Source organism: Phalaenopsis equestris, unplaced genomic scaffold (genome assembly GCF_001263595.1).
Source record: "Phalaenopsis equestris unplaced genomic scaffold, ASM126359v1 Scaffold000506, whole genome shotgun sequence".
Classification (NCBI taxonomy): domain Eukaryota; kingdom Viridiplantae; phylum Streptophyta; class Magnoliopsida; order Asparagales; family Orchidaceae; genus Phalaenopsis; species Phalaenopsis equestris.
The window spans coordinates 17,376-44,966 of NW_018164946.1; the positions used below are offsets into that span (position 1 = coordinate 17,376).

General features: G+C 37.1%; 2 protein-coding genes across 2 annotated transcripts; one reads left to right on the forward strand and one right to left on the reverse strand.

Annotated features, from left to right (window-relative positions):
* Positions 1-463: 463 nt before the first annotated feature.
* On the reverse strand, positions 464-11,265 carry LOC110028244 (CTL-like protein DDB_G0274487). Its single transcript, XM_020730007.1, has 7 exons — positions 10,743-11,265; positions 10,171-10,649; positions 7,009-7,192; positions 6,661-6,885; positions 6,333-6,449; positions 2,745-2,978; positions 464-739 (listed from the first exon to the last, which is right to left on the reverse strand). Exons 1-7 carry the CDS (start codon positions 10,818-10,820, stop codon positions 527-529), a joined length of 1,530 nt encoding a protein of 509 aa, XP_020585666.1. The 5' UTR covers positions 10,821-11,265; the 3' UTR covers positions 464-526.
* Positions 11,266-20,875: 9,610 nt separating this feature from the next.
* LOC110028241 lies at positions 20,876-21,718 on the forward strand. The gene has a single exon (XM_020730004.1). The coding sequence runs from the start codon at positions 20,876-20,878 to the stop codon at positions 21,716-21,718; it is 843 nt and encodes a 280-aa protein (XP_020585663.1).
* Positions 21,719-27,591: the final 5,873 nt, after the last annotated feature.

Sequence of the window (27,591 nt, forward strand, 5' to 3'; positions counted from 1 at the left end):
ATATATATATATATATATATAAAAGGTTGATAACTGATCAATCCTATAGTCTGACCAAGGGGGGCGCCCCCCCTTCCAGAAAGATGTGCAATTCGATTCTACGCAGGATCTGAACCCCTAGCCTAATAAACTTATACCAAATGTCGCAACCAATGAGTCAGGCTAACGCAAACACACACACACACATATTTATTCCAATTATTACAAAAAGATTCAATGAATCGATGCTTGCATTTTTTTTTAATAAATTATTGGGGACTAATTTGTAATTTTCATAACTTTTCATTTGATCCTTCAAGAATTGATTTGAATTTTAGCTCAAATAAATTTCGGCTCGTTTACACCCTACGTCTGAGTTTCACCAAAATAGAAAACTATAGATATTGCATTAACATTTTCTTGCAAGTCATTACAGGATGAAAGAAACTATAGAAAACCAAAAAAAAAAAAAAAATACAAATCTATATAAATGAACTACACTTAGTGATTTTTCTTCTATCTTTTTTTTATTTGGGTTGTTTGATGATCAGAGTGATGGAGTATCAGAGCGCTGATCAAATCTGTCACGCATGAGAATCTGGCGCGCGCGGGCGCTGCGATACTGCAAGCGCTGGTGCAGAGCTTCGGACATCTGATCGAAGAATTCTGCATCCCATCTCTGAATCAGAGAAGGATCTTCTGCAAAGCATATGTATATTGATGTCACTGCACTCTCCACCACCACCACTGCTAATCCCACCTGAAACATAAAACTTAAAAATAATTAGGAATATTTACATGCATGCAACTCTTATGTATTTACATATCTAACAACTAAACTTTTTGTATTTATTTCACTTCAGAAAAGTAAGCAAATGTGGTATTTTTTATGTGATATTAAGACGTGTGTTTAGGGTCCCCAAAAGTATATAATTAAAGCATCAGAGCTACTCATGATGCATTAAGATGGATATTGAGATATGATCTTTATTAGGGGTGTGAGTTGAGTAGGGTTCACGCCACCCAAGATTCGAGTTTGAGATTGATTAATTTAATCGGATTTGAGCTCTAGCTTAAGCCTAATTCTACAAGTTCAACTCTGTTCATGAGTCAATTCGCTCATTATGAAGTTGAAAAGGATTTTAATTCAAATAGTGGTTACCATAAAATGACTTGGATAAAATAAATTGTTGAAAAAGAATTAATAAGAAAATATATCATATACAAAAGTACAATAAAAGATTTTAATCATTTATACTCAGACTATTTAAATTTTAATATATTTTAAATGCATTTTATATTATTATTTTTAAAAATGAACCAACTAACAAGTCGAGTTGGGGCTGGCTCAAGTTTGACATGTTTAGCTCAACGAGATCAGCTAATTAAACTATTAATCAGGTCAAGCCCAAGCCAGCCCACAAAATAAGTTTGGATCGATAACACCCCTAACCTTATGCATTTATATTATAAAGTTTTATCCAAAATATGTATGTATATGTCTGACTAAAGTAAAAGCATGGTATAGCAAATGCACAAATTCAATAAAAAAATAAAATTCATGTAATATAATTCATGTAATGAAAAAATTTGTTCAGCTGCAAAGAGAAATAAAGCAAAATCATTAAAAACATACAAGGAATCTAAATAAGGACAAAATTTTCAGTTAAGATTAAAAATTCCTCATCTTCAACTCTTTTAGAGTTTCCATCACTATTTGGAATAAAATGTCACATCAAAGAACAAAGGTGGGGTTCATTTACATGTCTAACACCTAAACTTTAATATTTACAATTCATAACACTCAAATTCTTGACATCACATCAAAAAATCATTGTTAATAACATTTTAAATCTCCACTAGCTCAAGCACAACTTTTATAACATGAAACAAATCTAGTGAGGATAAGTCAGAAAAATCACTATTAAGGGTGTCAAATCCAACCTCTATTCTACATTTAGGTCTAATCATGGAATAATTAGAGGTATATTCACTTCCCTTATAGTTAGAGAACCCAATCACTAACAACCATAACTTTACGTTCTTCTTAGTAGTTATTTTTGGCTGAATATTAAAGAAGGATTTGTGTGGAGTTGACATAGGTGGCTTAGCTTTGGCTTGACAAGTAAAAGCTTAATGATCCTATGTTGATGCTTGATGACATAAATTTTCTCCTTAACAAAATATACGATACTTGAAGAAAAATGTGTCAGCATGGCCCCTTGACACTTTGCAAGGGATCAATTTAGACCAAAAGTTTAAAAAATTATCAATTTAATCTCCAAACTTTTTTAATATGGATCGAAATAGTCCCCAATAAGGACTATTTTATCCCTCATTTCATTAAAACAGTCTAGGAACTAATTTGACACTTTTATAAACTTTGAGACTAAAATGACCCCATCTAAATAGTCAGAAGACTAACTTGGCACTTTCTTCAACACTTAAATCATATCATCTATACTCTCTCTCTCTCTCTCTCTAAAGCTTTTGAGAGTCTACTCAACGTTTTTCTTCTTCACTCTAATTTTCCAGTTCTCTAAGAAAGACCCGGATGTCTAATTCTCCAATAAACTATGGTCCATTATCAAATAAATGTTTATAGCCAGAAAGATTCCAAAAATAAAGAGCTTTAAGGTTTTCCCGATTTGTCGAAGTGAACACAAAGCACATTCTATTTTGAAAACTAGCTTCAACAACTATTTGATTCTTTGCTATCACATAAATTTCAGAAAACCAAACAAAAATAAAGTGAAGGAACTCACCAAGACCATTCCCATCAAGATTGCCGTAGAGCCAACCATCAGCACCTCCTCACTCTTTCTAAACCATGTCCAAACTCCAGAACAAGTTCCAGTAACTAAACCACCCAAAATAATGCCCATCAGAAGTACAGCACCAGAGCAATCATAGGCAACAAGTGCTTCAATCCCGGTAGACTGGAATAACTCCCAGGCATCTCTAGCTGAGTGATTGAAGCCCTTTCCATTAACTGCAATCTAAACAAAAAATAAATTAATTAATAAAAATCAAGGTTTAGCTATAGAATCTATAATATGAAAATTATTTCACTAATGAGAGCTCAGGATTAATGAATAGGAGCTTTTACTTGCATACCACAAAATTCTTATGTATTTAGATACCTAACGCCTGAACATTCATATTTACATGCATATCACTCAAATCTTTAACATCACATAAGAAATACCACCATCACAACCGTTTTAAAAGTGCAATACAAATTTTCATGCGCAGGATTAAGACATCAACGTGTTATAAGAGTAAATATCAAATTTTAGGTGCTAGATGTGTAAATACAAAAGAATTGTGTGTTAAGTATCTGAAATTTCCCTAATGAATTCAAAGGCATGTTACAGAAGAAATATCATACATTCAGAAAAATAATTAAGCTTTCCCCCTTACTTGCAAATGTTTTGACAGCGCATGGCATCACTTAGATCGACATGGTCGGACTTAAATATTGTTGATTTGGAAGTGAGAGTAAGTGCATTTCAATTCAGAATGGCACCATTTTTTTTGTTCCCGAATGAGGAACATCACAAAATCACAAAAATATATTATTACTCTCCTTGACTACACAAACACAAATCCTCTTCTTTGTTTGATTCGAACCCAACGAGAGAAGCCAGCGGGAGCAAGAGAAAGAGAGAGATTGACAAACAGAGGGAGAAGAAAAAGGGAAGAAGAAGAAGAGGAGGAGAAATGTTGCAGAAACTTTGTGCTAGGAAGGTCGAGACTCGTGCAACATATTCCATACCCGAGAGGCTCAAAATGAGCTTCTGAGCTTCCATCGTCGAGAGAAATGAAATCCATGAGTGTCGTGAGCTCCAATCAGGTCTTCCTGTGCCCTAACCGAGTGGCTCCGAGTTCCCCAGAACAGAGAGCGGCGCTTTCGACTAAGAGAAACAAGCAAGAGAGGGATTTTCTGTGCCCTAACTTAACGACGGAGAAGAGGGGAGGAGGCAAGCGGCCCCAGCGAGCCCACATGCAATTTCGACCATTCGAGTGGTAGAAGAAGAGAGTCTAAACGGTTTTCTCTATCCTGTCGTCCATTCCACAATCGAGAGAGCTCCAGCGGCATGCAGAAAAAAATTTTCCGTTTGATTGAGCGTATACAGAATTTGGGAGCAAGATGCAGCCCGAAGGAGAATTCCTCGCTGGCATGAAGGGCTCAACCGAACTTTATTTGCTTGGTGCGTGATAAAGTTAGGGCAAGGTTAGGGCAAGGTTAGGGCAAAATAACGAAAGGAAAATAGGGATTTTTGTCTTAGGCATGAAACTCAACTCACAATTCATTATGTTAAAAATATTTCGATTTCTATTTAATTTTATTTAAATTTTAAAAAGCCATAAAAATTGGTTCTTAAAATTTTAGGATTTTTAAAGTCCAAATTCTATATTCAATTTTAATTTTCTTTATTAATTTGTATAAAATAATAAAATAAGATTAAAAGCCTTATTAATGTTCTTAGATTGTATTTAATTGAATTATAAATGGTTAGTGTATTAATGAAATAGATTAAGATTAAGATTAATAATAAATTAGAAAAGCATTTACATTAATTAACAATACATAATGATTAAATTATATAAAAAGGCAAATGAAAATGTCTAACTAGTTAGGTTAGAACATTGTGAAATATGGGACAAAAATTGATAGAATTAATTAAATTTGTTCTATTTTTAGAAGTTAATTAAGCCTAATGTACTATTATAGGTTCACAAAAAGACTAGATTAACATAAAAAAAATGATAATTTGACTGTATTGTACAGGTGGGTAAACATATTTTTATTTTACAATAATTATGTTTATTTCTATTTTATAATAATAATGTTTATTTCTGAAAATAATTTCACATATTTTTACTGTTTCTAGTATTTCTTATAAAATGCAAAAGATGATATCTTTCAAATATTAAATATAAGAAAAGAAGTAAAATATGATATATGCATGCATATGAGTGTTACTCTTGAATGGTACTTACAGAAAAATACAATGTACTTGTGCACATTAAATGAAAATAGAAATGGTTGTCTACCTTTATAGTGAGTTTGCAAAACATTAAACGTACATTTTAAAGTATATGTTTAAACGATGACTCCTAATAACAAAAAGTGTAATAGAGATAAATAAAAATAAACAGAAAAATATGTTCTTCACCGTTGGATATAAAAGTTTGTAGGTATTGTACACCGAGTACAAGTTAATACTTATTATAGTTCAAATTTATTTTTTTGTTAGATATAAAAGCTTAAATATGACTAAACTAACATAACTTTAAATTTTATGAAATAGAATGGTGGTTTTGTGTTTTGGATTTGAATTAATTATGAAATGAAATTATTAGATAGCTTTGTTCCGTCCAATCAATAGCTCCCACCTTGGTAATCCAAGCTCGCGGACTAGGTCGCTACATAAACCATATTTTATTACATTTATGCCACTCCAATAAATACCACCAGTTTGAATATATATATATATATATATATATACTCATCTTCTCCAAGAGAAAATGTCTATTCTACATTAAACATTTGTATAAACTGCCTAACACCAGTCTTCAACCTCCACTATTAATTGTGATATGCTAATTGAAAATAATTTGTGGATAAAATCTCATGAATTTTCATCACTATCTAACACACATCAAACAAATGAGCACAAAAAGGATGATTGAATGTTATACCAAATCCCTCTTGCATGTCTAACTATATCCATATAATCCACTAATAAAAAAGCATCACACACACTCTAAATATCATCACCAGAGTATGTATTCTCTAGCTTTAACCCACCATCCCTCTTATTTTCATGCTAAAGATGCTAAGTTTTGAGATTTATATTCCCATTCAGAATTTTTATATTTTTTTATGAACAGATAAATAAGTTTGATACTTCATCTCTTTCTACTTTCCAAACTCTTTAGTTTAAGAAATTTCAATATTTAAATTTTAAGATTATACATATCGCGAAATTTACATACACAGTGCACAAATCTTATGTATGTACATATCTCACACTTAAAACCTACATATTTACATACCTATCACTATGGTGCCTTAAATTTATGCATGCAAATGTGCATTTCACTTTTTAAAAATGACAACAGAGCTATTTTCTGTAGAAATTTTCTTTTATTTGCGACTTTCAACTGTTCTGGATCATATTTGAGAAGCCAGAGGAGTAAAATGCAACTTAAAATTCTATCACTTAGTTTCAATCCACAAAGTAATCATGTGAATAAAAAAGATTAAGTATATGCAAAGTACTTGTTTTAAGGGATTAATAAATTAACGATGATCAACATAAATCAATCTTAAGTCGTCATACCTGAACATATGCATACTTGTTGAAGAAACGAACTAATGTCTCTACAAGGTGAAATAGGAAGTCAACGCAACAAAGCAAACATTCATTGCTTCCGATCTTCGAACGAATTCCTCTTATCTACATACGTCCAAAAAAACAAAGAGACGAGTAAAAATCGGCAATATAAACACATAATAAGATTTACATGCATACAACTCAATTCTTATGTATTTCAATTTTTACATATGTGGTTTAAATGTAAAAAATGAAAGTTTGGTGTTAGATATGTAAAAACATAGAATTGGGTGGTATATATGTAGATGCCCTTCACCGAAAATAACAGAAATACCTCCCATCGCAATGTCCTAATGGCAGCCGTGAAAAGCGAACCATAGCAAATGCTTCCAAACGAAGTGGTCATGGCAAAGCGTAGCGATTTGAGCAGCGGTTTTTTAGGCATCGACGCCGAGCTTCGATCGCCATGAATGAGAACGAGGAACACCATCCCAGATACTATAACATGAACTGTATTGCAAAGAACAGCTCCAGTCCAGAATAAATTCACAGAAAAAATCTGCAATTTAAGAAGAAAAATCTGCAATTTCAGAGGAAAAAAGAAAAATACTTGCAGAAGAACAAAGAAGAATCAGCATAAAAGTTAAAATTTTGACCACAGAGAAAAAACTTGCCAGCTCACCACAAGAAGCCACCAGGTTACGCTATCGTTCATGCTTGACGCAATAACACCTGATACTCCGAATGACCATAAGGTCATCCAACCAAGCATGACGAACAAAAATGCGTAGGCTACTCTCATAACTTCCGGAAGATCTCGAACCATTTTTACAGACTTTTGCAATACTAACATTGAAAAGGTGAACCTATCAAATAACCAAGATGGTAAACAGACTACTTGATACTGAAAGTACATTATCATGAGCGATATAGTAAAGAAATTTAGGGAAATTTACATGTGGCACAAAATTCTTATGTATTTACCTGTCTCACACCTAAACTTTCATGTTTACATACATAGCGCACTTTGGTGCTTTATGACTATGCATGAAAATATGTATTTCACTTTTAAATAGTAATAAAAATGTTATTTTTTATGTGATAGTACAGATTTGAGTGATATTTGTATAAATAGGAAAGTTTAGGTGCGAGATATGCAAATATATTAGAATTGTGTGCTACTTATGTAAATGCCCGAGGAATCAAACACTTCAGATGAGCATTGAAGGAACATTTGAACAAAAGGTAACTATTAGCATCCAGATGAAACTGAAACACTTTCCAAATGGCTTAATAATATGAGAAGAATCAATCACCAAAAGTTTGTTAGTTCTTTGCTTGGTTTTTCAAACCTTTCATAGGAACTCTTTATAGTTGGTTTGGTATAATTGACAAAAATGGGAAGGATAAATTTGGTTTTAAATTTCAAAGTTAGAATATAAATGTAAAGTTGAAAGGGGATACAACTAACTTTTTAAAAGTTCATGACGGCGGACACAAGGGGAACGTGTGAGGTGAGGTAGAAGGCGGAATTGCGGGTGGTCACATGCGGAAGCAGGATCTCTAGGATAGTGAGATTTTCTTGATTTCCATTCGCGATCTGAGGCTCCCGTGAGCGCGGTTGAAACTGTGGGCGCCAATTTTCGATTTCAGTTTTTTTTTTTTTTTCTTTTTTTTTTTTATTTATTTCCTATTTCACTATTTCTAATGAGATTTTTCTGGGAGAGAACTATTTATATGTTGTTGTTTTCCGATTTGAGGGACTTTTAATTTGGTTTATATTATTTGGAGATGTTTTCTCGCAGTTTTCCCTATTGGAGTGTTTTTCTTTGGATTTCTTTCAAGGGGTGTGTTTGTAGCCTGATAGGATTAAAGTGGTGATCTCTCCTTCCTACGTCGTCCAACTCGCACCCAACTACTGTTCACAAAAGGAAAACTATTTCATCAATTCCAGTTCGTTATCCCACCTTTATCCACGCCGCAATTTCAGCTGACACGTCTCGACATCCGTGTCACACCATTTCGTTGCTTTCATTGCTGTTTTTAGGCGGGACAGCTGCCAAACATAGTCTATCTTCCTCCAAATATCGTCGATCGCCCGTAATTTCATTCACTCACTATTCCTCTTCCTCCTCCCGTCAAACCCACTTCCCAAAAACCTTCTAGGAGCCCTAGATCAATGTCAGTTCAGGATCAGCTAAAATATAAATTTCATCTTCCAAAACAAGTAAGACCGGTATTTTGCCCTTAACCCTATGTTATGCCAAATAATCTAGATAATGGCAAACAATAAGTAAATTTCTAGAATACTTTAATCAAAAAGATGCAACTAAATATCAAATCTCAAAAACAGCCATAGATGTGATTCAGCTTTGAACTTCAATTGGTATTTCTACTGCTATGTTAGAACTTTTATTTTCCTAAAAGTTAAAATTATAACAATTAGATGTGCATAATTGAGCGTTCATGAAAAATTAAAGAAAATAGTAGGGCCTTTTTCTACATTTAGAAAACAATAGAGGTTTAAACCGTTAAAAAATTTCAATGCTTATTCCTTCACTTTCATTAATTTCTAAATGATTTCAGTGTGGCACACACAAATACATTACCTCTTCTTATTTTTTTTTTTTTTCTTATTTGCTGGATATTTAAATAAGAAAGATAAAATTGGTATACATGCAATTTATCCGGTAAAAACGGATCACAAAATTTATATATTACACTCTACTGTCTAAATTGATACCAAATGTGAATCAATCATGACAGAACATGATGAAAATTCTACTTTAGTTTCACTCAAAGCAATGAAAACAAAACAGAAAAGCTTGAAGAATCATTGCAGAAAGTCATCATGCCTACAACATAACCAAACTAAGATTACTATAAAAACATCTCATTTCAAAACCTTCATAACTAAATATTCTCTTATAATTAGAGCATGAAGGTAAAGAACTTTTTCAATGGTAACAACACCATTTCCAAAAACATGAAATCAAAATAAAATAACATAGAATGGGAGAAGTACCTATCTAAAACAAAGTATGTAAGAAAAAAGAAAGAGAGAGAGAGAGAGAAATTTACTTACATACCACACAATTCTTGTGTATTTACATATCTAAACACCCAAAATTTGATATTTACACTTGTAACATCTTGAGGTCATAAAACTATGCATGAAAAGGAGTATTTTACTTTTAAAAAGATAATGATTGTGTTAATTTTAATGTGATATCAACGATTTGAGTGGTATGCATGTAAATATAAATGATTAAGTGTTAGATATGTAAATATTAATGAATTTTGTGGTATATATGTAAATGCCCCTAAAAAAGGAAGATATACATTCATACCTTTAAATTCTTTTGTATTTACATATCTAACATAAAAAAAAATCAATTTTTACATATGTATCGCCTCAATTATGCATGAAAAAGTGTATCTCACCTTTTAAAACTAAAAATAGTAATTTTTTTTCTGTGACATGAATGATTGGAGCGGTATAACTGTAAAAAAACAAAATTTGAGTGTAAGATATGTAAATACATAGGAATTGGGTGGCATGTATGTAAATGCCCCAACTTTTTTTATTCAAAAACTGGTAAAAATGTGAAACAACTGTAAAACCCCATACCTAAAATCTCTGCAGCAACCACACTCAATGCACCGAGAAAAGGCCAAAATGCAAATAATTAACATAAAAAAACATATCATTTCAAAACTGGTGCAAAAACATATCCTTTCAAGGAATAAGAGATTCTTAATCTTCAAGAACAAGAAATCAAAAAATAATAACAGTGATAATGGAAGGGAAAGGGAAAGGGAAAGGGAAAGGGAGGGTAAATACCTATCTAAAACCGACATCACATACAGAAACTGAAGCGCAGCCCCAACAGCGAAAGCGACGCCCCAGAAGAAATGTTCCCCCCAGAAACAAAGCACGCTGATCACGGCCAGGTAGGTGGTGAGTATATGCACCGAAACCTTCATCATCAGACCAGTCCTCGATCCCAACGCCAACCAAGCCCACGCCAGCACCGTCCCCACCGCTCCAGCCGCCCCGTACAGCGGCCAGAACTTCTCCGTCAGCTCCGGCGAAGATGGGTCCCCACCGCCGGCGGAAGGTGCGGGGGCGGTAATGTTAGTGAATCGGTTAATTTTGAACCGATCCACCTTCCCGAATCGATTCATGCCGAGCAGGAACAGTAGGGAGCCGAAGGCGAGGAGATGGACCACAAAGACGAAGAGCCAGAACAGATCCCTCCACTGCCTCGCCGGCTCCTCCGGCGGCTGAGAGGAACCGCACCCCACGGCTCCTCTTCCGTCCTGCAATTGCTGTATGAGGATCGAGATGCGAAACCCTAGAATACGGACTACAGTTCGAGATCAGCGAAGGAGGGGGTTACACTGTTACAGTACCTCTTCTTCTTCCTCAGCAGTGGCCGAGGAATTGCCGCCATCAGTGTCAAAGAAGACGTCCGGCGGTGGTCCGGCCATCGAGAATCCCGGCGGTTCTTGATTGATTGAGGGGCAGGGGCGGGGGCGGATTGAGATGCCAGAGAAGGTTAGAAATCGAAGATTCAAAGTGGATGAAAGGGATGGGATTGCGCGGAACCGCTTGCAGTTGACAAATTGAGAAACGGGAGAAGTGGGAGTGTGGAGATATCGGAATTTGGAAGTTATTCGGATTTTTAACTCCCAAGATGTGTTCTTTTTCCAGCGTTTTGGAATTTTGCGATGGGACTAGGTTTTGGTGTGGAATTGAATTAGTCAAAGCTCCTGTTCCGTTGGTGTCGACGCCATTTGAGATCTGTAACCACAAATAAAGCTTTTTGAAATTGAGCGTTAGGACAAAAATATTTTTTTGTTGACTTCAGGGGTTGGTCCATCTACTTACCCTGGGAAATTTACATAGAGACCCCAAACTTTTCGTGATTTACTGTTTGACACCTAAAATTTAGATATTTAGTTATAAAATCTCTGTGCAAACTTATTTGTTCCTATTAAATCCATGCTTGGCTCAAAATAATAATTTATTAAAATATAATAAATCATGTAATATGATTAAATTCTTTTTTAAAGTTTTAAAGCTCTCTTAAAATAATATAAACTTAAAGGAAATTTGCACGGTCGCGTATTGTGTGATTAGCAACAGATTGGTTTTGAGAATGCATGTGTTTCCTTCTTATTTTCAAAGAAAGTAGCTCTTTGTTTTATTTCAATATTCACGATGTGGGATAAATTCTAATGGTGATGCAGATTTTATAATTTTTTTTGCAACATAAAAGTTGGACCTTAGAGTTAAAAATAATACCTTTATTTTCTTATGGCATTTACATACATATCAACCATTTATTATGAATTTACATATCCAATATAAAAAAAAAATATTATTTTTAGTTATAATCCTAACTAAAATTATTTAAAATCTAATAAAATTTAGTATTTTTAAATACAATATAATATTTAATATATCAACATTTAGTAATAATATTTATTTGTTATTTAATTAGTTAAAGTTAAATTGAGTTGAATATGATGAACAAATATTTGTTCGTGTTATGTTTATTTATAAATCGAGTTCAAAAAAATTATTTGTGCTCAGCTCACTTGTTTAACGAACGAATCGAACATGAGCTATTTAGCAAGTTGAACATGAGTTGTTAACAAACAACGACCTTTTTTTGGCAAGCCTATCTATGCATATGATGTTCATTGCCAATAATTTTCATGTTATATCTTTATGATCAAGTGATAACTTGGTTAAATAATAGCTGATTGGGAAGAGGAATTTTAGTAGTTACTATGAATGATTAATAACATCATAGTTATGATTAATCATGATTGGAGTTTGTTTTGATTAAATTAACTTTTGTATGTGTGAAAGAACTCTTAGTATCTTATTTTAATGATTTCTCATAAAATTAGTATTAAAGATAAGATTATTTTTCATTAGCACATTATATTGAAATACAAGATACTAAATTTTAGTTAGTTGTTAATTTTTATATGGCTATTCTTATAGCATTAGCAAGTTTAATAACTATTAAAAATTACTTGACTTTCATGTACTCAAACTTAGATTTGAATTAATCTAAATGTGAAATCCTCTTTAATTTCTTTGTTAAATACTTAAATACAAGTTCTTTGTATTGGTTCAATGTTGCTAACTTAATTTAATACATGGATTCAGGCATTATTTAGTAATATATGAAATAGTGAATGCTATAGAATTCATATTTACTAGTTTCATATAAATTTTATCAATTCTATTTATATAAGTCAGTAATAAATGAAGAACATAAAAAAAAGTTAACTATAAATCATCATTTGATATAGGTTGTAAATACAACAAATATAAATGATGAGTGCTTGTAATAATAGTTGAGAAAACATTCGAATCGTTCGAATCGTTCGAATCGTTCGAATTCGTAATGTTCGAAATGTTTGATAACTTTTGATTCCAAATTTTATTGTACTTTAAATTTTTAGATAGCATCTATGGTCATAATTTTTGTATAATCAAAGTAATAAAAATTATAACAATAATATTGATCAAAGGAATTAATATGAATAATCGAGTGTTTGGATTTTTTATCAAAATAAATAGCACATTTATAAATAGACTACATTCCTCCATAATTGAAGAGATGGTGATAAGGCCACAAGACTGATAGCATATAAGAGAAACCACATTAGTGTTTGCGTACCAAAACCCAATGCTTGTCTTCACCGCAAAGATTGATGCAAGTCGTCAACAACAACACTGATGCTCACCATAGCAACTTGGCCAACCTACATCATTATCTTCATTATTGATGTCAACAATCCCCAATAAGGTCAACTCTAATGTCAACATTCATCATTGCCAATAAGTTCTATGCCCAAAACCGCCAATAAGTCAAACAATTGTTATTGATGTATACCATCAATGCTAAGTTTAACTTTCATCATTACCAATGCGTCAAATGCACGGTATCAACACAATATTATGTTTATCATTGACATTAATGTTGATGCTTATTGTGACACTCGTCATCTCAAATTAGCATTTGTATTAGGTTCGATGCCTGGCCTCTTGGTCATCAACCTCCCCTCCTATAAGAAAATTGACCAAGTTTGCCACAAATACATATTTAATGACATCATCAAACCTTGAGTCTCCTACATCTACCATGAAAGTCATATTTCATTGGGCATATGTCTACATTTTATAATTTTCATACTTGAATTCGGAGAAGTGGATCATCAGTAATGTATGACTAACATTACTTGAATCATTTTTACTAAGTCATCCCCATACTTCTTTCTCTTCCATATGTTTCACATAAATATAAAATGTGCCTGCAATGAGTTGCTCTACTTGTATTATCTATATATTACAAAGTTATTGTATGATGTTAAGATGATAAAACTATCCTTTTATTAACATAAATGTTTTGAAGTTGATCTCCACATCATCAATGTTGATTTAGTGGCCCTTATTGCTCATTTTAGAAATTAAGATAATAAATGGGGGCATTTACATGCATGCCACCCACTTTCTATGTATTTACAAATCTAACAACTAAACTTTGTTTTTTTTTACATTTATACCACCGAAGTCTTTCATATCAGATAAAAAAATACCACCATTTTTACTTTTAAATGTGACATACTACTTTCCATGCATATGGAAGGTGGTATGTATGAAAAAATTAATGTTTAGGTGTTGGATATGTAAAAACATAGGAATTGAGTGGTATGCACATAAAATTTCCAAATATTATTTTTGTAAGGGCATTTATTCACTCAGATAATAACTGAAATTGTGTTTTTTGTTTGGAATATGCATCATTTCTGCGAATAATCATTAAGTTAAAGAATATATAAGCTAAATATTTAATATAAAAAATGGTACTTTCCGATAGTTTCTTAAGAGATTATATTCTATTTAATAATAATTTTGTAATCAATTTATAGCTTCATTTAAACTATTGTTGTCAAATTTATGCTCAAATTTGAGCCTAAATTTTATTTTTCTGAAAATAAAAATAATTATTGAATTTTGATGCTCTCGAGGCTAGTTTATCCTAAGAATAATCTCAACAAAATTTGACAGCCAATAGAGAAGATGACGTGACATTCCGGACCCACCATGGGCAGTTCGAGTGCCCGCTTTTATCCGCCCGTTCCCAGCTGGTCGATAGAAAATAACTCCGCAGTAACTATCTTCTCAAAGTCACTAACATTAACATCGCAAGGATGAATTCATCGAGATTCCCCAACCAGATCGAGTGGATGATAAGAGCCACTCGATCTCAAGCAATCGGCCGAAACCTCCTGGTCAACATTCAGCCATAACCGCTCAGGCTGTGACCCGATCGGCCATTCCCTTAGACTCCCGGCACATAGCCTCCTGGATCGAGAGCAGGTCGGATGCTATTTCAGGCTCCCAACCATCTAAGTATATATTAACTAAATTACTGTCTGTTGTATACTTTACTAGGGGTAAAGAATATAATCTTACAACCTCTATTCCTATAAATGAGAGCTCATTTCATGAATAAAATTTACACAGTTTTACCGCTCATTTATGTGCTCTCTTTGGTCTTTTCCTTCCTTTCGCACTTTATTCCTAACCGTGTCTCCCACACAAATTTAGATTCAACATCCTAAATGTTGTGTTGGACATTGGGTCATGCAGTCAATAAGAAGACAGGCAGGCACAACGGTCATAATGTGAAGAGAGTCATCAAAGAGACATAGCCAACACAAAGCATGATTGAGAAGGAATGGAGGAAATCGTGCAACAAGAAATGTAAGAGTTAAGAAACCAAATAATAAATCATGTGTCGGGCCAGATCATAGAAGTCCTGAGAGTCTTCGTCTTCACAAGAGGAGATCGGGCTCCTTGATGATAGAATGCTCCTTAGGAGACGGTGTTGGTGCACTATAGTAGAAGGTTGAACAACAGTCCAAAAAGAGCCAAAGATTCCTAGTACCAAGACAAAGCTGGATTTGTAAACAGCGATACAAACACACTGAGATGTCACTTCAGCCAGAGAAACACTTCTCACCCCATGTATTAGGGGTTGAGAACCGGAGAAGTTTAAGCTCCCTGCATTGGAAGTGTATCAGGGTCGATTGAATCTCAACAACTACATCTTCTCGTTTGATTCCACAACATCCCTACCAAAATTCTCAAACACATTTAAGTGTTGTATGTTCTTTAACACCCCAAGGTTGTTAGCATTGAGGTGGATCTTCGTAAGAGTGTCTCAGCTTTATATTTGTACCTCTCTTTTCTTTCTATTCTAGTGGCCTTCTCGCCACTTTTGCAGGTATAAATCCCACCTCTACTCGTTCTGCCTACGGAGCGTTATAGGATTTAGAGTTTCCTTCTTTGAACCTTACAACTACCTAGGTTACCTTGGACAATGTAATTTATGGATTGCTGACAAGGGGTTCTCCAATCCGATTAGGTTGACTACCTTCACGACCAGGTATACTTGGGGTTATAATTGCTTGGGATGATGGATATATGGTATCCTGACCCGACTATCTCTACTTGATTAGGATTCCTCTACCTTTCCTTGCTCACCCACTTTGAGCCATGTCACTCCTTCGATGTTTTGTTGATGTCATATCATAGGCCTCGATTCCCAACAAACCGCTTTGGGATACGATGATTCACCATCTAACCTTATGGCTCGATCAGGCTTGAAAGCATGGTACATACCCTTTTAGGTGATCTGGTTATTTCATAGGCCTCCACTGCTGATCGTCATTCGTATGTGACCGTGAGAGACTCACTCTATGCTCATATGGCTCAGGTAAGCTTTGAAAGCATTGGGATGCTCTTGTAATATAAATATCCTTTGACACACCCCTTTACTGGTTAACAATTGAATTTCAGTAGGATTCATTTAATTGAGAGCTGTCTTTGTCATCCCTCAAGATTTAATTAACCAAACGATATATGTCCCTTTAAGAGTGCTCTTAACCCCAGTATAAACACATAAATTCGGTTCTCCGGTTACGTGGGTAGTTTATGTAGGTATTCTTTCATGGATATTTAGTTCAAGGTGCCTCAATCTAATCTTGTTTGGACACACACTTTTAACTAATTGCACAAGATTTACATTATATTAGTTCAACATTTTTTTTTTAATTTGTTTGCCTAGTTTTCATCCTATCTCCCTCTTTTCTGATTCCTCCTATTCTCCAAATCATTCTTGACATTTCAAGTAAGATTGCTCTTTGGAAAAGAAAATCTTAAGACGACGATTAGACATGTTGGCGACTCTGTAATTAAAAAAAACCAAAAATAGAAGTGATGTATACAGTCATTCTCTTCACTAAGCATCTGATTCTTACCAATGGTTGACCTGTTGACCAGCCATGGCCAGGTAGAACATATTTCCTATCAAAAATTATAATTTACAAGAACAAAAAAGGAGAAATGACAAAAAGCTTGGGTGGCTGTGGACCCGTCATCACCTCCATCTCCTGCTTCTACCGAATGATCTATCTACCCACCTTCCTCATTTGAATCTTTGAAGATGGTGGCGATTTGGTCCATATTCGTCCATTTAGGCTCCACCAGCCCTCACTTTGCAAAGCGCTCTATAGTTATAGTCAGCTTCACTTATATCTACTTGGATAATGCATCAACATGGTCTTTCTGTTTGACCATCCCGATCATTCTCTCATCAATCTCTTTATTTCTCTTTTATCAAGGCTGTGATAGTTTGTTCATGCTCTTTCTCCCTCAACTCTAACTCTCGAGTTATTTCCTTTAGCTTCTTCTCCAAACAGGCGAGCTCCACCTTAATTTTTTGCTTAACTTCAACTCATTCAGACAACATTTGGTCGACCACCTTTCTCTTCCACTCCTCATGGACAAGGGCCTTCGACTGGAAATGATCAATCAAGCACACGAGCAAACTAATTAGTTGGCAATCTGCTAAGGTCTACGTACTTCTTCCTCTGCAGCACAAAGTCCAAACACTTCGACCGAACCACCTCCACTAGATGTCAGGGCTATTCTAAGTCCTAGACGTCTCCCTGAGAGCAGGCTGGTGTACATGTTTATCTGGTTGTCCACTTGAACTCCCCCACTTGTTTTTCTCAACCCTTATCGGGCAAACACTTCTTGGAGGGGAGCCACCTTCTTGTGATAAAGGAGGGGTTGCAGAGAACTCTCACAAGTCGTCTTTTGCCTTTCTGGCCTGGAGTCCCCTCATCTCCAAAACCCAACTCCACTTCCATTAGTGATTATTATCACGCCGCAACCATCTCACGAGGATCATTGAAGCGGACACCCTACTTTTCCCGTCCCATGAACTTGTAGGTTGGAGGTGCTTCTCCTCCGGAGCTCAAATCTTGGGAACTGGGTGATCCAGGCGAATCCTCCTAACATATCCCAAAGGTTCCCACACATGTTCATGAAAATGAACAGTTAAGGGAAGTTCAAGAGGAGAAAAAAATATGAACGAATAAGTGGAAAGCTCTTTATCGGTGTCAGGAGCGCCCTACGGCTTCCGTAGTCACAAAGATGGATCCCCCGTCACATGCCTTCGGCTTCTTCTAGAAGGCCCTTGCTGCTATGGCCTTTTTCCTCTGCCTCTCTACATGGCATCCGACTTCTCCCACAACTATTTAATCATATCACCAAAAGTCACCGACCACAAGATCTTGTTGATTACCGACGCTTCAAGAAATTGGAACACCAACAGCTTCTGGCCCTCGATCATTTCAAAGTAAGCCCTTACGAACTCGGGTAGGGCCTTCAGTTTTGATATGTCCCGTGAGATGGGTCGGATGGAGATAATCCATCCTCTCCTATTCTAGGCAATCACAAACTTCCATACCTGCCCTTTCCCATGCTCTCACCCTAATCCCCCGGAGCTTAGGGTCAGACGAGAAAACAACATGCTCATCCATATCCACCTTGAAACCAAAGAATAACGAAAAGAGCTTGATGGATCGGGGGATGTCTAGCCACCGAAGGAAGATAACAAATGTCATGGTGATGGCGATGAAGTTTGGTGTCACCTGAGCCGGCATGACATTGTAGTGGTTTAAAATAGACTGGAGCTCATGGAAGAACGGCAGCCTCAGTCCAAATTTGAACTGGTCCACGTATACAACTTGGTTCTCCCTAATCTACTCGTTGTTCTCTCGTTCTTTTCGGTCGGTCGAAGAACTACCCAGTCCTCGAAGACAAATTTTTTTTAAATAACTTCTAATTGATTTGCAATTACCATAGACGCCATGCTGGAGGGGTTCACACCAAAGAGCTTAGAGGAATATTTGGGCATCACAACCAACAAGTGAAAGGAATAAGGAAGGTTAGAACACTTAGGAGAGAAAATGAACATGTAGCGAAAAAAAACAACAAAGAAGGGTTCTTCCAAGCCCACCGTCCCTACTTATAGTACGTTGCGAAAGTTAAAACGATGAAAGGGCATAAGAGTCACATAGAACTGCAGAAATAAAGTCAAATCAGACACACATTATAAGAAAATAAAAATTTCATTCAAGCAAAATATTTATACATTTAAATCAACCTAGTTACAGCCTAACAGCTGAAGAGAAAATATTTAATAAAACCATCAGACGCAGCCTCAGGCGGGACATAACCTACCTGAAACAGCCACCTATACACCAACTCCTAACCTAAATCTGGCTGCCCTGTCTATTTATTTTTTAATACGGGAGATTGAAACTTCCTCTCAGATAGCAAGAACTTCGGCCCGAAGCGCCGCAACTTCCCCTGAAGGACAGACTCTCGAGCTCGCATAGTCGTCAATTCTTCCTCCATTATTTATAGTTGTGAGTCTTGAGGATTAGGGCAATTAGCCTCATGGATTAATGGAGCTTCTACTGCACAAAGTAGAAGCCCACCCCAGCAAAGTTGCACAACCTCGACATATCGGTTGCTTTAGCGTGGTCACCTGCTAGACAAGTCACATGACCTCAGAAGGTCCTCTTGAATGCCTAGAACTCTCAACGGATCCCAACCCCACAATAGCCCCAGCAGCGCCATGCTCAACAAGAGGCGAGGTGTTAGTCCCCTCACTAGATGAAGGGTCCACCATCCTATACAGAGAGGTAGCAAGGGAGCAAGCTTTGTCTCCGATTTTATATTCCGTCGGCAGAGGAGGGGCAACAGTTTTAAGAGAATCAACCAGAGAAGGATTACGAGCTGCTCCCTAATCAACTAACCCTAACGAATCCTCCAAGGTTCCCCAACTAGGCCAAGCGGATGATAAGAGCGGCTTGGATCTCAGACAATCAGTCTGAACCTCCCTGTCAACACTCAGCCATAGTCGCAGGGGTCATGACCCAACTGGTCATTCTCTCAGTGCCAAGATCGAGAGCCCGCCAAAAGTTATTTCAGGCTCTCGACCATCTAATATGTATTGATTAAAATACCCACAATTGTAACTACTTTACTAGGAGTACATAATGTAATCTTACAACCTTCATCCTTATAAATAAGAGCTCAATTCATGAATAAATGTAACATGATTTTATTGTTTATTACTGTGTTATCTCTGCTCTTTTTCTCACTTTTATGCTCTATTCCTTAGGTGTCTCCCTGACAAATTTGAATTCAACAATATCGAGGCTCTTAAATAATAATATTTACCTTCCAAAAAGTAAATTTAAGGATAAAGGTTTCCGTTAGGACTCTGTACAATCCAGCCATCCTACTCCCTCTGCCTCTGCCATCCTACGCAACGCCAACACCCCTTTTCCAACAACGAACAAAATCAGAGGCTCTCTCATCTGAGGTTCTCAATTTGGCTGATACCCTTCTAATTAGCCTTCTTCTCTCTCCTACTCAGCATTGCAATCACCTGAACGACCGTTTTGCCTTTTTCGTTTGACGGTGGTCGCTGCAAATCTGTAGGCTGACAGTGAAACTCCAGTCATTAGAATAATTTGTTATACAAGGAAAAGGTGCACCTGCGAGATTGAAGGAGCAGACTGTAAAAGTCTCACTTTGTAAGGGATGAGTAACAAAAACCTGAGGGGCGACCACAATAAAGCCATGAGAGGAGATGTGTGGAAGGAGCCGCTGAGAATAGAAGGAATTATAGAGAATGAATCAATGGAGGGAGATCAAAATGTGAGACTAATCTTGAATTGGAAGTTTGAATAGATTACATAATTAGTGGCTTCATAATAGGTATGAGTTGATTAGTGGAACAAATATAAAAGATATGATAATAGCATTAATTTTGAATTAAATATAGGAGATATGACAATATCATTAATTTTGAATTTGAATCTTAAATTCAAATTCAAATATGTGTAATCAATTCAAATAGGCGCGAATTGATGACACTTAATTCTCTTGCCTTTATTATGTACGTTTCCTGTTTTGTTTCGGTATGTCTTAGTTAGTATAAAATTGGGTGTTGTGTTGCATTGTAAAATACCTAGTCTTGTATCTTTTCACTCATTAAAAAATAATAAAAGAGAATTCCCAAAATTCCAATCTTATTTTCGATTTGTCCTTTAGCGATCCATTAAAATGGAACCAACAACCGAAGGACATGTCGTCACCGAGCAGAGCTATCATAGGAGATATGGCAGTAACGAAGATCGGAAAAGAAGGGAACGTAACGCTTTCTTATCCATTACTCACAAAGAGTAACTACTCGGTGTGGGCGTTGAAGATGCGTGTGAACCTACAAGCTCAAGGAGTGTGGGAAGTCGTGGAGCAAGACGAGGTCGAAGAGCGTAAGGATAGAATGGCTCTCGTCGCCATCTATCAAGCTCTACCGGAGGACGTTCTTCTAATGGTGGCAGAAAAGGATTCCGCCAAGCAAGCATGGGAGACACTGAAGACGATGCACGTCGGCGTGGAGCGAGTCAAGGAGGCGAAAGTGCAGACCTTGAGGACTCACTTCGAGGCAATCCGCATGAAGGACGGAGAGACGGTGGACGATTTCGCCATGAAATTGACGTCCATTGTGACAGTCTCCGTCGTCAAAAAGTTCCTTCGAGCCGTACCACAAAAATACATGCAGATCGTCACCGCGATCGAGCAATTCGGTGACCTCAAAAACATGACCGTCGAGGAGGTCGTCGGTCGTCTCAAAGTCCACGAAGAGAGGCTTCGCGGCTACGAAGACCAAGAGGAGGAGAAGCACCTCTTGCTCACGCATGCAGAATGGATGTCACGAATGAAGAAAAACGGAGAAACCGATTTTTCTTCCGGATCGTTGAGTAGTGGCGGCAACGGTGGAGATAACCGAGGTCGTGGCAAAGGGCAGGGTCGAGATGGAGAAAGCTCACCTCAACAAGAAGATATCAAACCTCGCAAAGACAAGAGCACAGTGAAGTGTTACAATTGTCAAAGGTACGGACACTACACGTCCGAATTTCGTAGCTAGAAGCCCGAAGAGGAAGCGAACCTTACTAGCCTCCATGAAGAGGAGCCAGCGTTGATGTTTGCCGAGGGAGTGGCGAATCCCTTGCCCGAAGACAAGGAGAAAAATCTCGAAGAGATCATGCAAGAATCGTCCAAGGAGGAACCAGATGGGGTGTTACTCAATGAAGAAAAAGCTCAATGAAGAAAAAGTCGTCAAGGCGAACCTCCTTGCAAGTGGCGAGGAGTATAATCACACCGACGTATGGTATCTTGATAATGGAGCAAGCAATAATATGACAGGCCATCGAGAGAAGTTCAATGAGCTCGACGAGAAGATCACCAGAAATGTGAAGTTCGGAGACGGCTCACTCATTGAGATCAAGGGCCGAGGAACCATCCTGTTTGTGTGCAAAAACGGAGATCAACGTCTAATGACCGAGGTATATTACATTCTGAAATTAAAAAGTAATATCATAAGTCTCGGTCAGATGATAGAAGAAGGCAACACGATCACCTTAGTCGGCTCATTCTTGAAGATGTTCGACCGAAATGACGCCCTGTTGATGAAGGTGGAAAAATCGCCAAATCGGTTGTACAAGGTTTCCCTTGAGACAAGCCAACCTGTTTCTCTATTAGCATCACTAGCAGATCTGGCTTGGTTATGGCATGCGAGACTTGGGTATGTAAACTTTTATGCGCTCAAAAAGTTGGGGGAGAAGGAGATGGTCATAGGGCTGCCGAAGATCACACTCCCCAACCAAGTGTGTAAGAGTTGCATGATTTCAAAGCAAACAAAACTGTCGTTTCCTGCCCAAGCCAACTTCCGAGCCGAGCACCCTCTACAACTTGTGCACGTGGATTTGTGTGGTCCGATCACCCCGACATCACTCGCCGGTAACAAGTATTTCTTTTTACTTGTTGATGATTATAGTCGAGCATCACTAGCAGATCCGGCTTGGTTATGGCATGCGAGACTTGGGCATGTAAACTTTTATGCGCTCAAAATGATGGGGGAGAAGGAGATGGCCATAGGGCTGCCTAAGATCACACACCCCAACCAAGTGTGTGAGAGTTGCATGATTTCAAAGCAAGCAAGACTGTCGTTTCTTGCCCAAGCCAACTTCCGAGCCGAGCATCCTCTACAACTTGTGCACGCAGATCTGTGTGGTCCGATCACCCCAACATCACTCGCCGGTAACAAGTATTTCTTTTTACTTGTTGATGATTATAGTCGTTGGATGTGGGTGTACATGCTCAAAGAAAAAGGAGTTCTTGAAACATTCAAGAAGTTCAAGAAGCTCGTGGAGAACACGTCGGAGTACAAGTTGAAAACTTTACGAACTGATCGAGGTGGCGAGTTCACTTCCCAGAAATTCACGGTGTTCTGCAAAGAAGAGGGAGTCGAGCGTCATCTCACGGCATCGTACACACCTCAACAAAATGGTGTGGTGGAGAGGAGAAATCGCACCGTGATGGGCACCGCGAGAAGCTTGCTTAAAAGCATGCAAGTCCCGGCAAACCTTTGGGGAGAGGCGGTACGACATGTAGTATATCTCTTGAACCGCTTGACAACAAAGGTGCTACGAGATTGTACCCCTTACCAAGCATGGTTCGGCAAGCGACCTCATTTGAAACAATTGAGAGTGTTTGGATGTACCGCACATGTGAAGGTTGCAGGACGCAGTGTTTGAAGAGGAGAAGAAGAGAGAATGGTGCAACGATGATGACGAGCTTATACAAAATTCTATGGAGTTCGGAATTTTACAAGATGACGGAGAAGTAGCGGACTCAACCTCGCCAATAACACCAATGGTCACGCCGAACTCTCAACGACAGCAAGAGAACTCAGAAAGACCCACAACGAAAGATGCTCCCAAAAAAATTTGGAAGCACCACTAGTAGAGATGGACCTTGATGAATTGTTGTTGCTCACTACCGATGAGCCAACAACATATCATGAGGCAGCAACCGAGGAGGTGTGGAATAAGGCCATGCAAAAAGAGCTCGGGTCCATCGAAAAGAACAAGGCATGGGAGCTCACCGACTTGCCACCCGCTCACAAGCTCATCGGCTTAAAATGGGTGTTTAAGTTGAAAAGAGACAGTGATGGCAATATCCTTAAGCACAAAGCAAGATTGGTGGCGGAAGGTTACGTGCAGAAGCAAGGAGTTGACTTCGAGGAATCCTTTGCACCGGTGGCGAGACTCGATACCGTCAGGTTAATTCTTGCCCTTGCAGCTCATCGTGGGTGGGAGATCCACCACTTGGACGTCAAGTCGGCGTTTCTCAATGGTGATATTGAAGAAGAAGTCTACGTCACCCAACCTGAAGGATTCATTGTCAAGAATGAAGAGCACAAGGTGTACAAGTTGTCCAAAGCTCTCTACGGACTACGCCAAGCACCAAGGGCGTGGAACACTTGTCTTAACAAGAGAATGATGAGTCTAGGCTTCGTGAAGTGTCCTCAAGAGCAGGCTATGTACACGAGGAATCACGGAACAGAAGTACTCATCGTCGGTGTGTACGTTGACGATTTGATTGTAACGGGATCCAGCATTGATGGTGTTGAGATATTCAAGAAGCAAATGATGAAGGAGTTCGAGATGAGTGATCTTGGGCTGCTCTCATACTACCTCGGTATCGAGGTAGACCAAAAGAAAGACCACATCACAGTGAAGCAATCGGCTTACGCAAAGAAGGTGTTGGAGCAGTTCGAAATGGTAGATTGCAACCCGAGCAAGTATCCAATGGAAGCAAAGTTGCAACTTGGAAAGGATGCGGAAGGAATCGTTGTGAATCCCACCAAGTATAGGCGTGTCATCGGGTGTCTCAGGTACCTGACCTATACTCGACCCGATATCTCATACGCAGTTGGCATGGTGAGTCGTTACATGGAGCAGCCTACCACTTTACACCAGCAGACGGTGAAGCATATTCTTCGTTACATAAAGGGAACAATGAGCTATGGGATTATGTACAAAAGAGGACAAGGAGCTGAAGAACTCATCGGTTTTACTGACAGTGGTCTAGCCGGTGATATAGACGACAGGAAAAGCACTGGAGGGATGATATTTTATCTCAACGAGAATCTAATCACTTGGCAATCTCAGAAGCAGCGAACCGTTGCTCTATCATCCTGTGAGGCAGAGTTCATGGCATCCACTGCGGCGTCATGCCAAGCATTGTGGCTGAGAAGGTTGTTGAGCGAGGTCCGAGCCAAAACCAGTAACTCTCTACGTCGACAACAAATCTGCAATAGCACTGATAAAGAACCCGGTGTTTCATGGACGCAGCAAGCACATCGACACTCGCTTCCACTTTATTCGCGAGTGTGTCGAGAATCAACAGATCGTCGTGGAGTTCGTAAGCACCGGAGAGCAACGTGCGGATATTCTTACCAAGGCTCTAGCAAGAGTTAAATCTGCGAAAATGCGAGCGCTACTTGGCGTAAACAACTTCGAACCAAATCAAGCTTACAGGGGAGATTGTGAGACTAATCTTGAATTGGAAATTTGAATTGATTACATAATTAGTGGCTTCATAATAGGTATGAGTTGATTAGTGGAACAAATATAGAAGATATGATAATAGCATTAATTTTGTATTAAAAATAGGAGATATGGCAATATCATTAATTTTGAATTTGAATCTTAAATTCAAATTCAAATATGTGTAATCAATTCAAATAGGCGCGAATTGATGACACTTAATTCTCTTGCCTTTATTATGTACGTTTCCTGTTTTGTTTCGGTATGTCTTAGTTAGTATAAAATTGGGTGTTGTGTTGCATTGTAAAATACCTAGTCTTGTATCTTTTCACTCATTCAAAAATAATAAAAGAGAATTCCCAAAAGTCCAATCTTATTTTCGATTTGTCCTTTAGCGTTCCATTAAATTGGAACCAACACAAAACAGGAAACTCGTCTTCCTCGCATGGCGTTGAAACTAGTAAGGGCTTTAGTGGAGGTTGCAGGGCTGAGCTTCGGCTATCATTCTGAAGGACGGTGATGAGCTCGACGTCAAAGGGATGCTTCTGCCGTCCATCACTTGTAAAAACCCCATATGTATGTATGTATGTATGTATCACTTAATCTATACTTTAAAAAGGTGCATTTCAATCTTTTAGAAGTTAAAATAGTAATATTTTGATTGTGATATGGCATTATAATTTTAAAATGTAAAGCATTGGTGTTAGAGATGTAAATGCATAGGAATTGGAAGGCCTGTCTGTAATTTGTTAGACCATTTGTCGGAATGGAAATGGACATTTTGAAGGGGACGCAGCTTGGTCGCGTGTACCACGTTGTGCTGTTAAAGAAGCTTTTAATTATAGCATTTGATGGATGAGAAAAATATGGTTCAATTCAATGTTAGAATAAATTTGTGGGGTCGAAAATCTAACAGTTTTGATGGGATTCAAAATGAACTTCAAGTAAATTGAAATGTAATTTATATATGATTCAAAATGAACTTCAGTTTTGATGGGATGTGGTTAGATTTCTATTTTAAGATTAAGAGCACGTTTGGGGCAGCTTATAAGTGCGTCGGTCTTTTCAAAAACGCAGTCTAATCATTTGGTTTGCATGTTTTTTAAAACGCTGCATGTCGCTTTTGGGTTTTTTACATTAAACGCAAGTAGCAGGTCGACCCACACAGTCGACCCGCGGGACGCATTTCAGGATAAGCTGATTTTTCTGAAAAGCACAAGCTGCCTCAAATAGATCCTAAAACCATGAATTTGATTGTAGCATAGATAATTAGATGACTTTACAACATTTTTGTGTAAATCTTAAGTTTAGGGAATTGATTTAAATAATGTGTGTGTGTGGGTGTGAATTTAACTTTATATTCTTGAGATCAAAAGTTTTCCACATTTTGAACCCGATGGTACTTTTTTGGGATCAATTTTGATCAATATTAGTTCAAATATAATTTAAAGAGATTCAAACCGCATAAATGCATGATTTACGTCGATATAACAATAAAGTTTAAATCATGTTCAAAATAGTCGAACTTTAATTAAATAATTCAAACATGAATCAAACAACATTTTTTTTTCTGGTTTGAACACAGTTTAGTCAATCTTTGGTCGTAGTATAAAGATGGTTTGAATAAAGCTCAAATTTAGGCTATAATATGGTAAACTATAATGCTTGACGAGGTGTTTAGTCCACGTCTAAACAATACTCGAAACATGTCAAATTTATGCCAATATGTATTTAAAATATAGCTAAAAAAATAAATTATAAGAGGTATAACACAGTAAATATAGTACAACATTCTCAATAAGTGTAACACAAAGGACAATTGAAGAGCTATAATACAATATCTATTGCATATCATATGTATGTATACAAGTAAAATAAAAATTGTAAAATAACTCAACATTGGAAGAGAGTGAATTTAAACCATGGAATGTAATATATGTTTGAATGAACCTATAGATTGGATAGTATTATGAAATAAAACTTCATACAAATGGATCCTACAAAATTATGTTTAATCAAGTCTATAATGTGTTGTCGCATGGATTCCATAATCAATATTACAATAAGATGTAAACGACTCATTACACCATTTTAAAAGGGTTACTTCTCAATAGCCTTAGGAAACCCATCTATTATAGCCCTCCCCCACTTTTAAGGAGATTCAAAGGAAAGAAATTTCTAATAGTTTTCAAATTTCCCAGCTGCGCTAATAACCTTAGGAAGCACCAGAAGAATGAATTCATCATTATTTATTTGTTACACAATGAAATAGATGAGTGGCCACAATCATATAATATAATGATTACCACAAATAGTGAGATTTTATATTTCATCCATTAAACTTTATTTTAGCTTACTGAAAAATATTTGATGACCCATGTCGGCACTATTTTTGGTGTGGGGTTTG